This window comes from Pholcus phalangioides, unplaced genomic scaffold (genome assembly GCF_987345545.1).
Source record: "Pholcus phalangioides strain wild (caught in Gottingen) unplaced genomic scaffold, Ppha-v1.0 ptg000017l_1, whole genome shotgun sequence".
NCBI lineage: Eukaryota > Metazoa > Arthropoda > Arachnida > Araneae > Pholcidae > Pholcus > Pholcus phalangioides.
The window spans coordinates 30,651,797-30,665,003 of NW_028301610.1; the positions used below are offsets into that span (position 1 = coordinate 30,651,797).

Sequence of the window (13,207 nt, forward strand, 5' to 3'; positions counted from 1 at the left end):
GACCAGTTCTGTATTAGGTATTTAAAACAACTCTAACAAGTTTGTTGAGATTATTCTCAAACTTTATACGTCCATATTGAACATTCAATAATCGTCAATCCGTCTTCAAGAGCGAGTAGTTCTCTGTTAGGGATAGAAAAAAAGCGCAATTGCGCTAATCTTCCCGAACAAGTTCCTTCCGCCAAAATTCGCAGCCAATAAACCAATTACTCCAAACTTGTGGTAACCTTTTCTGGTGTTCGTTCATCCTTCCTTGTTGATGTAATATTCAGTTCCTCCGGCGAAATAAGAGAGAGAAATGTAGGTTGGGAATGAATTGTGTGGAGAGCGAGCGAGTGGTGAAATGTGCGTGTGATGCGTAATAGCGTTGAGAAGAGTGAGAGTGAGAGAAGGACCATCTCTTTTGCAACCAACCTTCACCCAAACCCACCCCTTGATGCAGCTTTTCATCATCATTGCCCTCATGTGTGTATGTGCGGGCGGGTGACCGGCACGATATTAGGTCTTAGTGGCTGAGGAACTCGAAGAATCCGCAAACCCAAGGCGTTAATTAAATTACTTGGCCATTAGTAAGTCAGCCCCGGAAAATGGAATATCGGGACGCCCCCAAGCCGCCACGGAATGTGCCTCAGCCGCCAGCTGATAATATACGAAATATATATATATATATGTATGTACGTATGTATGAGGGTCGGGATGTGGAATCGGTGTGTGTGTAGATAGCGTGAGCGTCCATTTTTGGTCGGAGTTTGTGCCAGCTATCCACCACTACACGCCAACCATCTTACTACTTTACTCTAGGACACCCACGAGTCAAAATGAATGAGGGATCTTGTCAAAGGTCTCTTATAGCTCCGCAGTTAGCGTAGAATAAGTCTTGCCTACATTCATGGAGAGAGAGAGAGAGAGAGAGGATGAGGATAGAGAGAAAAAAAATGAGAGTGGATAGTCGGAGATAGGGCGTACACACATAATGAAATCTCGCGATGGTTCGTCGTAAAAAGCGAGGAAAAAAAGTGCCAAACACGCAGCTAATAAATTGGCAGCCGCAGGTGATATCTCACAAGTTATGACTAATTTGAAGTCTCTCATCCACTCCACTATGAACGATGGCATTTTTTTCCAGCGCCAAAGCGTTCTGAATGCAACAACCTGTCATAACTCTTGACAAACGGCTAAAATAGCTCGATTTATATCCTTTTGTATCCATCTCCAATGCCCCTTTGTGCGTAATTGGGAATTGCGAGGATAAAATCTCAAACGTTAGTGGATGACTAAAATACCACGTGGCATCAGTTCTTGTTTTCATCAGTTCAGTTGGCATTAGTTCATGAGATATTACTCAATGTCAAAAATAATGTCACTCTTCGCCGCTCTGGTATCGATCCTAACAACACAATATTCAGTTAAAATTTAAATTGTCAGAGATCGTGTGGTAATCTACAGAAATGTTATATTATTATACATTCATCCCACCTCGATGTTCGCGAACAACTTCGAATTAAACGCTCTTCAAAGACAGTATTGGGATGAGTATGCTAACCACTGCGTCACTAGGAGACTTCTTGAGCGGCGTGTTGAACATGTCTGTTCTAAAAGATTTCCACACACCCCCAAAAACAGTATGATCGAGAGTTTAGTCACTTAGATGAAATTGGAACGTACGAGAATGTGAAGTTGTCACCATATCTGATAAGCTGAATTTGGTTTTCTGTGCCTTTCCACTTTAAGTTGCTGATGCAAGTTGACTTTGGCTTCAATAAAAGCACAATGAAGCCGTTTTCTTCAGATGCTAAAATAATAGACTTTCTTAGGCTGTACTAATTCCCGATGAGATAAAGGTTTTTTCGATCGTTTGAGCTAGAATTTGGCTTAGAATAGCGGTTCTTCATGGCGTTCTATTTGAAACTATACCAGATGTTATTCCACATTAGATAACAAACTCGACAAGAACGATCATTGGAACAAGCATTGCTAATGCCTTCATCTTACAGGTTCCATATCGGTGGCAACTCGTTAGGAATGGTCAACGGATCTAATGCCACCGTTTAAAATATATTGCCAAATATTCTTCATTAGGTCACTCATTCGATAGAAACATTCAGTCGAACAGACATTGCCAATGCCAATACCCACATTGGATGCTAATTATTCTGAATTTTCACTCGATAGGAACAATTAATCGAACAGACACTGCTAATGCTAACGTCTCACATTCTATTGCAAAAAATTCTGCATTAGACTATTCACTCGTAAGAAACGATCAACGGAGCAGACACTGTCTATACCAACGTCCTACATTGATCGCAAATTATATTCTTTGTATTAGACTATTTCTTCATTAAAAAAGATCAACGGAGCTAATGCCAACGTTTAAAATCCAACTATTAGACCTTCATTCGACAGAAACCATCAAAGAAACAAATATTGCAAATGCCAACGTCCCACATCGAACGCTAATTCTCCTATTCAGAAAATCACCAATAATCGGCCGAAACGTGATTTTACACTGACGTGACGTGATTTCACATCATGTCAGAGACGTTGTGAATCCTGATTTGTGACGTGGAATTTCTACGTCACATAATTTCCACGAATCAGAATTCACAACATCTCTGACGTGATGTGATAATCACGTCACGTCAGTGTAATATGTTTCGTCCTTAAGGCAAATACAAGAAAAATACATTCTCCTGCATTACATTATTCACTTCATTGGAACGATCAATAAGACAGGCATCACCAACGTCTCACATCGACTGCAAACTATTCTACATCAGACTAGGCATCTTCAACCAATACCACCTATAAAACAGGGCCTCCGCACGAAGCTTGTAACGTCAATGAAGAAGACTATTTCTCCTATTGAAATTGAATATACTGCAAAAAAAAGGTAAAGATATCGCATGCGTCGACCTGCTATATCCAATGGCCATAGGTGAAATGGCCTTCTTCAGTGACGTCACGAGCTTCGTGCGGAGGCCTTGTTCTATAGGTGGTAGTGCTTCAACCCATTGCTCACGAGCGCCGTCGTAGTCATGCTGATTCTCCCAAGATTACTCAAACTCACATTCCTGATTTCAATCTCGCAAGGTCACAATCAACACGTAAAAATGAGCCACCCAATTCGATCCAATCGCATTCCAGAAGTCACATTATAAACTTAATTCAAACACTACAGAGTGCATAGTTGTCCTCTTCCAGGCATGTACAGTGCTCGTGACTCCAAAAAAAATTTCAAAAACACCCCTTATATTAAACAAGTGTTTCTCAAAGTGTGCGTCACGGTTTCTAGTGGCGTCGCGGTGAGCTGAAGATATTGATTTGTATGCCTATTTATGTTTTAAAGTGGCACTTTTTCATTTGTGAAAATATCTGCTAAACGATCCTGCAGAGCCACGAACTAACGAACGATGGGGATTTATGGCAGTGCCTGTTCTCTTGAACACTAGCTGCCTTCAAAACAGGCCCCTGAGGGGCCGATGTGAAGAGATAGACGAGATCGTGAATGTATGTATAAATGGTTAAGTGCGTGTATGCGTATGCGAAAGGTCAATTTTGAAATTTAGAAATTTAAAACGTGGCCTCAGATGAACCAAGAATTAGGCAAGGGAGCGGCGGAGTTTGAGAACCATTGTATTGAACAAACCAATCACTCGATCGAACGACCTTTTTACAGCTCCTACGGCGATGTCAATGAGCCAAAAAATTCTAAAGAAATGCTGTATTAGTTACGGAGTATTAACACTAATTACATAACGTATTTTTCTATTAATATCATCACCACTAATGATCCTTCATTTTATTTATTTTTTTGCAGTACTCGGGACAGAATTCACTAAAAATGGCATCTCCGAAGAACAAAGCAGTGTCAGTAAGAAAAAGAAGAAGAAAAGACGTCACCGGTAAGAAGTTCAATTTGCACAACCCTCTTCCATCTCCTCTTTAAATAAACCAAGGAAAAAATAGTAATAAAACATTTTCTTGCCAAAATGTAAACCTGTATAGGAGCCAAAAAAAAAAAAACCATCCGTAACCAGATAACACCATTCTCAAAGTCAGCACATCTATTGCCAGTCTCTTTTACCATGTCCGTTATGTGTACATAAAAAAAAAGGGAAGTGTCAAATAGGCTGTTAAAGGGAAGACCAACTTCACGGGATGTGAATAGTACAGAATAATTTTTTTTTTTTTTTTGTTCAGTATTTATAATGCTTTGCCTCACTTCCCTGCCATGTTGAGTGCGGGCCACGAGTGCAAATATTGACCTCCACGTCTCGTCAACCTGTCAGACGTAAGGCCTAACTTACCTATATGAAAAGAGAGGTACAAAATACCCGTGAGCCCTTCCTTCTAAAATAATTGAGAAGCTTTCCCCTGTCTATCTTTTTTTTTAACAGTTTTTTTTTTTTTGTGCCTATTTTTCGACCCAATCATATAAGACGAACAAGTTATGCTCTATCCGAAATATTTCAACGCAACAGCGGGAGTTTTTATTTTTCCATGCAATGTTTACTCAATGGATGCTGGGGAAATAAAAAAAAAAAGATTTAGAAATAACATTTTTTTTTATATTTCTTTATTTTATTCTTAACAAGCTCAAAAAAGTCCATGAAATCCACTCAATTTTTTACGGATCCAAATGGTATTTATCATGGTTTTACCTTTTTTTTTTTTTTTTTTTACCTCCGCGAGAGACGAGAAAAAACTGGATTTTTCGTTGAGGATTTGACGTTTTCCTAAAATGAATCGACACGCGTGAGAAAGTGTGGTACGGCGGTATGACCTTCATACTGACAATCGTGACATTGGGAAAGTTTTGATTGATGTGAATCTAGACAGTTGATTTGTTGTAGGTTTTTAATATTCACGTTAGAGATTGGATCCGATAGATGATTGGAGATAATGATGGCCAATAAGATAGTCCAGATGAATGAAAAAAATCAGTAGAGTATGGTGATCGTTTTTTTTCTTGACTGAGGAATATTTGTGGTTTGCAAATGCGTCAGATGCATGCGTTTCCTTGTAAAAAACTCGACAGTTTCCATTCTGGGAAGTCTAGCTTCGACTTATGGATAATTAAACATTAGACATCGATTCTGCAGCAATTACTGCAATTCGGTAAGATTTCTGTAGTGTCAAATGCGTCTTAAAGGTGTACCGGCAAGAGGTAACCATCGTTTTGCTCTGTGTTAATGACCTATGTATTAGATATGTACTCTGTCAGATAACTATCTTCATAAGCCTGTGCACAGTCGCGGTTATAAATTGCCTTTTTTGTAGAGTTGATGGTATCAAGTTTCCTGTCAAGATTGCATTCATTGTCAATTTATTTTTAAGAAAGCTCATTGGGCAATTTGCTTGTTGTGCCCTTCAAGTATATATTTGTAATGGCGTCATGTCACCAGTGATAGCTGTAGTTGTTTTCAAACATGTAAGTTGAATGCTCCCTGATACGGGGCAAGTTCTTACTATGTGATGACTTTTTTATTTATGGAATTGTTGGTACTAAATTCCTGTCAAGATTTTATTCGTTGTCAATTTCTTTTTCAAGCACCTTCTTCTCTTTTTTTCTTCCTTGCGTGTTTTTATTTGTAATGGTGTCATATCACCAATAACAGCTGTAGTTGTTTCCAATTATTTCCAAATAGGTAATTTGAATGCTCATTTACAGGTGGCTAGCATAGCCACTTGTGGAATTGTTGGCACTAAGCTGCTGTCAAAACTACGTTCGTTGTCAATTTCTTTTCATCATGCTTGTTGGGCAATTCACTTATTGTGCCCTTTATGTGTGTATTTGTAATGGTGTCATGTCACCACTGACAGCTGTAGTTGTTTCCAAACGGGTAATTTTGATCTTCCCGCTACACGGGCAAGTTCTTGCTATGCAGGGCTGGATCTTGAATCCTGCGAACTACGTGGGCAAGTTCTTGCTATGCAGGGACGGATCTTGAATCCTGCGAACTACGCAGCCGCAGAAGGCGCCAATTGAAGGGAACCGAGAAAGGGTGATTTTTTTATCACCAAAATATTATTCACTTACACTTGAAAAATGTCCAGAACCGGCTCTGTTGCTCTGATAGCCTTTTTTGTGGAAGTGTTGGTACTAAGTTCCTGTCAAGATTGCAATCGTTGTTAATGTCTTTTTGAGCAAGCTCGTTGGGCATTTTGCCTGTTGTGTCCTTCAAATTTACATTTTTAATAGTATCATGCGTCACATCTCAATGATAATTGTAGTTGTTTCCAAAGAGGTAATTTGTGAATGCTCCCTAGTACAGGGGCAAGGTTCTGCTATTATAGACTTTCTTATGAGGAATTTTTAGTAATCCTACGTATTTGTTAAGATGGTTTTCATGTGACATTATATTGCCAATGATATCTGGAGTTCAATTCCAAAAACTTCAAAGCTCTCAATATTTCCTCAAAGCACAGACGTTTCAGCTTTTTCAGCTGCATATCGGATTCCAGCCATTGAAGCGACATAAATAGTCCCGTAAAGTATATACAGTATATCCAGCCACGAATTTACCTTTTCCCCCCACAACAGCTATATTCAATAAGCACATGTACTACCCTACCTATAACCAATAAACGAAATGACAAAAGAAAAATGATAACATTTTCGTGTACAATCAAATCTGAAATAATTAAATATATGAAAGAAAGTAGATATATTCGACAAAAAAAATAAGCCGACTCTCTTCCAATATCTTAGAAGTATTAAAAAAAAGGGCTACAAGGCACGAAATTATACCTTACGGTCGGGAAGGTAAATATCGCGATCGAGAAGCTTTTAGTCGATTATGTTTGCAGAGTATGTTATGGCCTCACCACAGTTTTGCTTATTTTTCACGCCCACGGGGACACCTTTAAAAGGTGGAGGATTTTTCTCGTGCCGTATACCTCGTAGGGGCTATTATTTAGAGTTTTGTGCGTGTGTGTATGTGTGCGTGAGCGTACACCTTTGTGAGTACTATTTCGCGAACACAAAGTTTGAACAGAAGTCTTTGCCAATTTCACGGCCACTTGGCCTCTGCGGCGATCAATCACGAAAGCATAGTTCGCAGAAGAAAAGAAGTCCCTTGTTCAGCACTTAGCGGTAATTAAAATACCGCTAAATTAATTTTTCTCTTTGCCTTTGCCCCCCCCCCCCACTCCGATCTGTATTCTGTATTTTTGCTGGAGGGAAATGGAAGAGGTGGGTTGTTGGCCTGGAAGAGACGTAAGAAGTAATTTATAAACGTCGACCTGGGAAATAACGTTTTCGCATTAAACTGAACACAAGGGCCACACCGCACACTTTGTTCTGCTTAAATGAATGTATTCTCCTTTTAGATTCGAAGATGTTTTTCCACGGAAAATAGTGATAATAATAATATACAATTATAGAGATATCAAAATTATTATTATTAGGAAATAATAATGTGTGTTGTAAAGGAGAAAGATATATTAGATTTTTTAATGAATTCTACTTTCTTCTTGTGTATTCGAGTGGGATATAATTGAAACAAGCATTTTTTCGTGGATTTCTATTTATCATCGATTCATGTGGTATTTTCCGAGTTGGACTCTTTCTAAGAACTAAAATTTTTAGTCATTATTAGAGTGACTGTATGACAAGTATTTTACGGGACTTTCCCCATATTTCTAGTATTTTTTCGGGCATTTCTAGCAAATTTGGTAATTTCAATCAAGGCTAACTCGAATTCGTTATCCTCACTGAAATTGGAGCTTTATCTAATTTCTATAAATTTACGTGACTTCAAATATACATATATTTTACTTTTTTTTTTTATAAAAAATGCATCAACTATTTCAATGCAATCACTATTTATTTTCTCTGAGGTGTCGCTGTTAGGTTTAAATGTAGTTCAGCCGCTGATTAGTGAATCTTTTGATATTTGACAATTTAAGAAAACATTGGCCCTATTCTGGTGACAATTAACGACGTCGATGGGTTTTTCCTTTATTTCTGTCATGAAATATGATCACCTTAGTCATAATGCAGAGAATTTTATTCATTAAAAGTCATTCCTGCTGCTACCATTCAGCTATACTAGTATGACAAGGCCATAAACCCTCTAAAGAGGTACATATATTTGAATACGCATGGCAAATACATAGTCAAAAAACCCGTTATACAGATTTCATTTCCCAATTATTTCGGTATTGTAGAAAGGACATCTTTTTGTGTTATTTCAATACAAAAAAATATGGCTATATAAAATTACACAATACTTTTTTTCTATCAAGAAAGAGTTGATTCCTCATTGATGTTATTTTTATTTTTTTTTTGAGAGCTGCTCAAATTTTACGCGTTCAAAGATTTATAAAATCGCACCAAATTGAGGGGGCATTGGTTGAAGATAACAACTGTATATTCCACTTTGCTAATCAAGATTTTATCAGTGTATAGATATATATAACAGTGAAATAAAAGAGAACACTATATTTTACCCTTAATTTTAGCCATTGTAACTCATTAAAAAATCCTCTCTAATTAAATAAATTGCTGTATTGATGTGTTGCTTCAATTAAAAATATGCTAACAGCACCTATTTACATCCGTATTTGCAAAAAAATATATTTCTAATGCGTTTCTATCGGAGTATACCATAGAAGGTTAACGTTAACGAGAGCATTTATGCAATTATAACCAACCTTTAATGCATATACGCTCAACCTATGGCCCGTGGGACAAATGTGACCCTCGGAGTCACCTGAAGTGGCCCATGACCTCAAACCTAATCTTTTTAAATTAAAGTAAGTGACAAATACACAGATAACTTGAGTGACCCGCGGCACAGTGTTTGAGCACTTAAGCGGCCTATAGCACCGTTCCACATTACTCAAGTGGCACGCGCGACAGGTTTCCAAACCAATGCAGTGGCCCGCACTCTCCTAAAAGTTGAGCATCCTTGCTCTAATGTGATTAGAGGGTTGTATCAGATCCTGAATATATACTGCTTAATAAAGATTAACTTTTAGTTGGATGTCTCTTTACAGGACGATTTTCACCTCCTACCAATTAGAAGAGCTTGAAAAAGCTTTCAAGGATGCTCATTACCCAGACGTATACGCAAGGGAGATGCTTTCGCTCAAAACAGACTTACCCGAAGACAGGATTCAGGTAACAACTTGAAACGAGCTACAGTGCTCATTCGTAATCTATTAATTCCATTACAGGTTTTCATGAATTTTGAGCAAAAATTTTTTTTTCCATTATCATACTTAATTATATAATTTCAATGAGTAAACAAAAATATGTGGCATTTCTATATGCTCTTGTATTTGATTTCATTCCCAGCATAGATCTTCCCATCCACTAAAGTATCACGTAAGTATAAATTTTAATTTTTCGGTCAATGCAAGTCTTTGTGTTCGTAGGAGAAGCGTGTGCTGCGCTTTACCAATCCGGTAAAACTTTTCACGTTGTAATCAGGCAATATATATGGTGCAAAATGAAAAGATATTTAATCTATATATAATAGTGAGTATTAGGTTCTGTATTTTTCTCGAATTCCCGTAATGTCTTGTCTTTCAGAAATATTCTACAGTTATTTTATTTGGTGAATTTATTGTTACTTTTTTTTTGTTAGTAATCAGATATTGTTCATTACAGCTTCAAGGATGGAAGAGATGACGTGCGATATTATCAGATAATAATCTATATCCATTACTATCATCTTCGCACGTTGGTAATATTCGTTAATAACTGTAACTTATCTATCCATAGTTAAAGATCAAAATATTCGTGAAAGTTCAACCACAAGATGGAATCATTATTTAATTTTTTACTACGATGTGCCTCAACATAGTGTGATACCCTACAAGCTTACCCTATAAAGTGCATTCTTAGTAGCTCTCCACGCTTGACGTATTATCCGAATGACGTCACGCTCATATGTAAATGATAGTTATATTCATCACCGTAGTCTATCACCAATGTTGCCAGTTTATTTGAATCATGTATATTAAAATAATCAAGCTCTTCTACAGCTAGTAATCTTTTCAGGGAATATAACCAATTCTAAACGGTGCCTGCCTTCTCAGTAGAGTGAACACATGACGTTCGTATTTTCCCGTAATTTTGGTCACCTCGACTTAAAAATGTAACGTTTATTCCGTATTTTCGGAGGAAGATTACGTGGATTTTTATTCTCCACTGAAATCAAGGATTTCGGATCATTTTAATAACTTATAAATTATTTTACGATAATTATTAAAATTTAACCTCTCGATAATGTGTCCTCTAAAATTGTGTCCGTTAATCGGTGGTAAAATACATGGAATCCCGTTGCTGTAATTTAAAAAGTGTCCGTTAACGGGAGGTGTACGAATGGAGCATATCTGCTATGGGAGATTACACTTGTATAAATTGCCATCTCGTATATTTGTCTTGTTTTAGACTTTTTGCTATTATTGTTGGGAAATACATTTTAATGCACTGCGATTTGCATTAGCGCTTTATTTCCCGCTCTCTGATGATTATTTATATGATTATAGCAATGATTGGCGACTTTGCTTACTTTTGGCAACGTTTTTGGTGACAACTCGTATTTTCTCCGATCCCAATTTTCCATGTTTTCCCATGAAATATGGCCATTCTTGGCCATTTTAATGACATCATAGCGTTCTTAATAAAGTAATATACTAAGGATCCACATAACGGATCTTGGCACATATACATCAGACACAATGTTAAGATGGCTCGTTTCTAAATCTTTTATGTAGGAATTTCGTACCTTATTTTGAGAAAAATGTAAAGAGAAAAATAGCATCTAAATTTAAATTTTATGAAACATGACTACAACGTCCATCACTCATCCACACTCATTACAGGCATGTCACACTACAAAACGAGCCCAATACATACTTCTACCATCTCTTAAATCATTCCAATTACTCAAATCTAAACTCAGCCATTTTGAAATCACTACAATGTTGTACAATTCCTCTTTTATGCATATATTATGATTACCTTTTCACATGTTAACCAAAGAAAATCTAGTAAGTAAATTAGAAAATGAACAAGATGAAGTGCGATATAAATGGCATCTGGAATTGTTCCAGCGGTCATACAAAAAGGAGGGAACTAATAAACCATATTGAAACTGTTGCCAGGAATGATGTGGAATGGGGGGGGCCTAGATGATAAAAAATAACTAAAAATTGAGCACAAAAAAAAATCAAAGTCCTGAGAGGACTACGTAGCCGACGTCAGTATATATAAAAAAAATAGGAAGAGAGTTATACAAAACCGATGTTAGCAAAAGAAAAGGGCGGCTAGCAATTAGTCTAAATACCTGAACTTATTAGCTAATGGCCGGCTAATAATTTCACTACAACTCCCATCGAGACCTGTTTTGGGAAGGAGAGTGGCGTTTCCTCGTATTCCTCGGGATTCCCTTGAGAACCATAGGGATGACGATGCAAGCATAATAAAAAGCTGAAAATGCCATGGAGAGAAAGAAGAACAACAGTGAAAGATTAACAACAGGAAAAAAAAATGAGATCATTATACAACATTTCATGGAGCACAAAAATGCTTTTTAAAAGCTAATTTTTTTTATTTTCGGATTTTTTTTTTTTTTTTTGGTTTTTTTTTTTTGGCAAATTGCGGTATTTTTCATCAAAAATATGCTAATTTTCACGTTCAAAAAATATTTTTTATCCTAAAATTTATTGTCTTCTACTAAATGAATACATTTGTGATCGTGGAATGAAACTATTTGATTCCAATTTATATTGAGATTCTGATTAACTTAATCCTGGATCGTCCGGTTTTAATTAATTAAAGCTTCCAAGATGTTTACAAAAAATGGCTGTGCTATTAGTTAGTAGTAAGAATTCTTTCATAATTGGTTTAATTAAAGCATTACGGTACACGTGGTTCCCGTAAAGACTGTATAAACTTCTGCGGGACAAGATTCCCAATTAAACTGCTATACATTATTATTCAAGAAGACAAATCCATAATGGAGCGCTATGCAAAAACAAACCGGTTTTTGATGGCAAAAATGATCTCAGGCACACCGTATAAACCGGTTTTTGAGTGGCTCGGAATGGCGTAGCGCTGCGGGTGTGGATCCGGCTTGAGGACCACTACCTAGAGGAATTTGTGTATCGGACTTAACTTGTTACAAAAGTAGACTTGAATTTTGAGGACAATGCTCCTGGATAGTCTGAAGCTGTGGTTCTCTACCAAAGCCATATGGTCCCTTGCAGCTTTGAAATATTCTAAGTAAGGCCACGGGTAAAAATCAAGTAAAACTGGAGCCATGGTAGGTGATTAAGAGCCACATAGACCTGTGGGGAAAAAACGCAGGTAGAAAGCATTTAAGTGAAATGTAGCAGGAGAAAGTTTGATAACATATATACTTTTAGAATTCTAGTCGAACTACCCGTACGACCCTCACCCCAAGAGGGAAGATGATGGCATGGGCCCCCTCATAGTAGACAGAGATCTAGCCCGGGGACCAGCAACGAATCACTTATTTTCTGCTTTTTACGCTGCAAATTTACCATTGGGGGCCGTTAAAAACGCTGACCTAGGGATCAGCCAAAGATTAAACTCTATGGAATGGGGGAGGGGGTGGGCATGGCTGACAGGTATCTTGTCCGAGGATGCAGAGATCCACATTATTTATAGTGTTTTTGAATTCTATAAATTTACTCAGAAATAAATTTAACCCTCTCACCAACATTGGCGAGATATCTCGCCTTTTACTTTAGCAATGACAAGCCCAGATGTTTTTTAAAGCTGATTTCTCACTGGAACACATTTTCCGGTCCCGCTTACTTTGCACCTTTTTAATATAGGAAGACAGTTGAATCTATAAAAAAAAAAAAAGATGTGGTAATTTACAGGGGGGAGGGGGAGATTGGAGTTTCTGCTATGCTGCGGAAAGGATTGATAAGTAGAGGGCTAGAGGGGTAGTAGGTATATCCAAGGCTTCGCTCTTGGATGTTGAGAGCCCCGGTTAAGACAGGAATGTCATGCGAAAAAAATATGGTCTAAAGGGGACCATGGGCGAAAAAAAATTAAGAGACACTTTTCTAAAGTCAGCCATTCAGTAAGTAGAACTACTACAAGAAGAGTGAAGTGCACACAATTATGACTGAATCAGCACATTTTCCATGTCAAAATATCACACGCACGAAACCAATTTCATCATGGCTACATTTCAGCTCTTTATTAAGACCG

General features: G+C 37.4%; 1 protein-coding gene across 2 annotated transcripts in view; it reads left to right on the forward strand.

The window, feature by feature from the left end:
- Positions 1–13,207, forward strand: part of LOC149072885 (uncharacterized) — a 114,106-nt gene that overhangs the window by 76,582 nt on the left and 24,317 nt on the right. For both annotated transcript variants that reach the window (XM_089246842.1, XM_089246843.1), the window contains 2 exons: positions 3,821–3,905; positions 9,007–9,130. In XM_089246842.1, the coding sequence (XP_089102968.1) occupies positions 3,821–3,905; positions 9,007–9,130 (209 nt within the window). The remainder of the gene's footprint in view (positions 1–3,820; positions 3,906–9,006; positions 9,131–13,207) is intronic.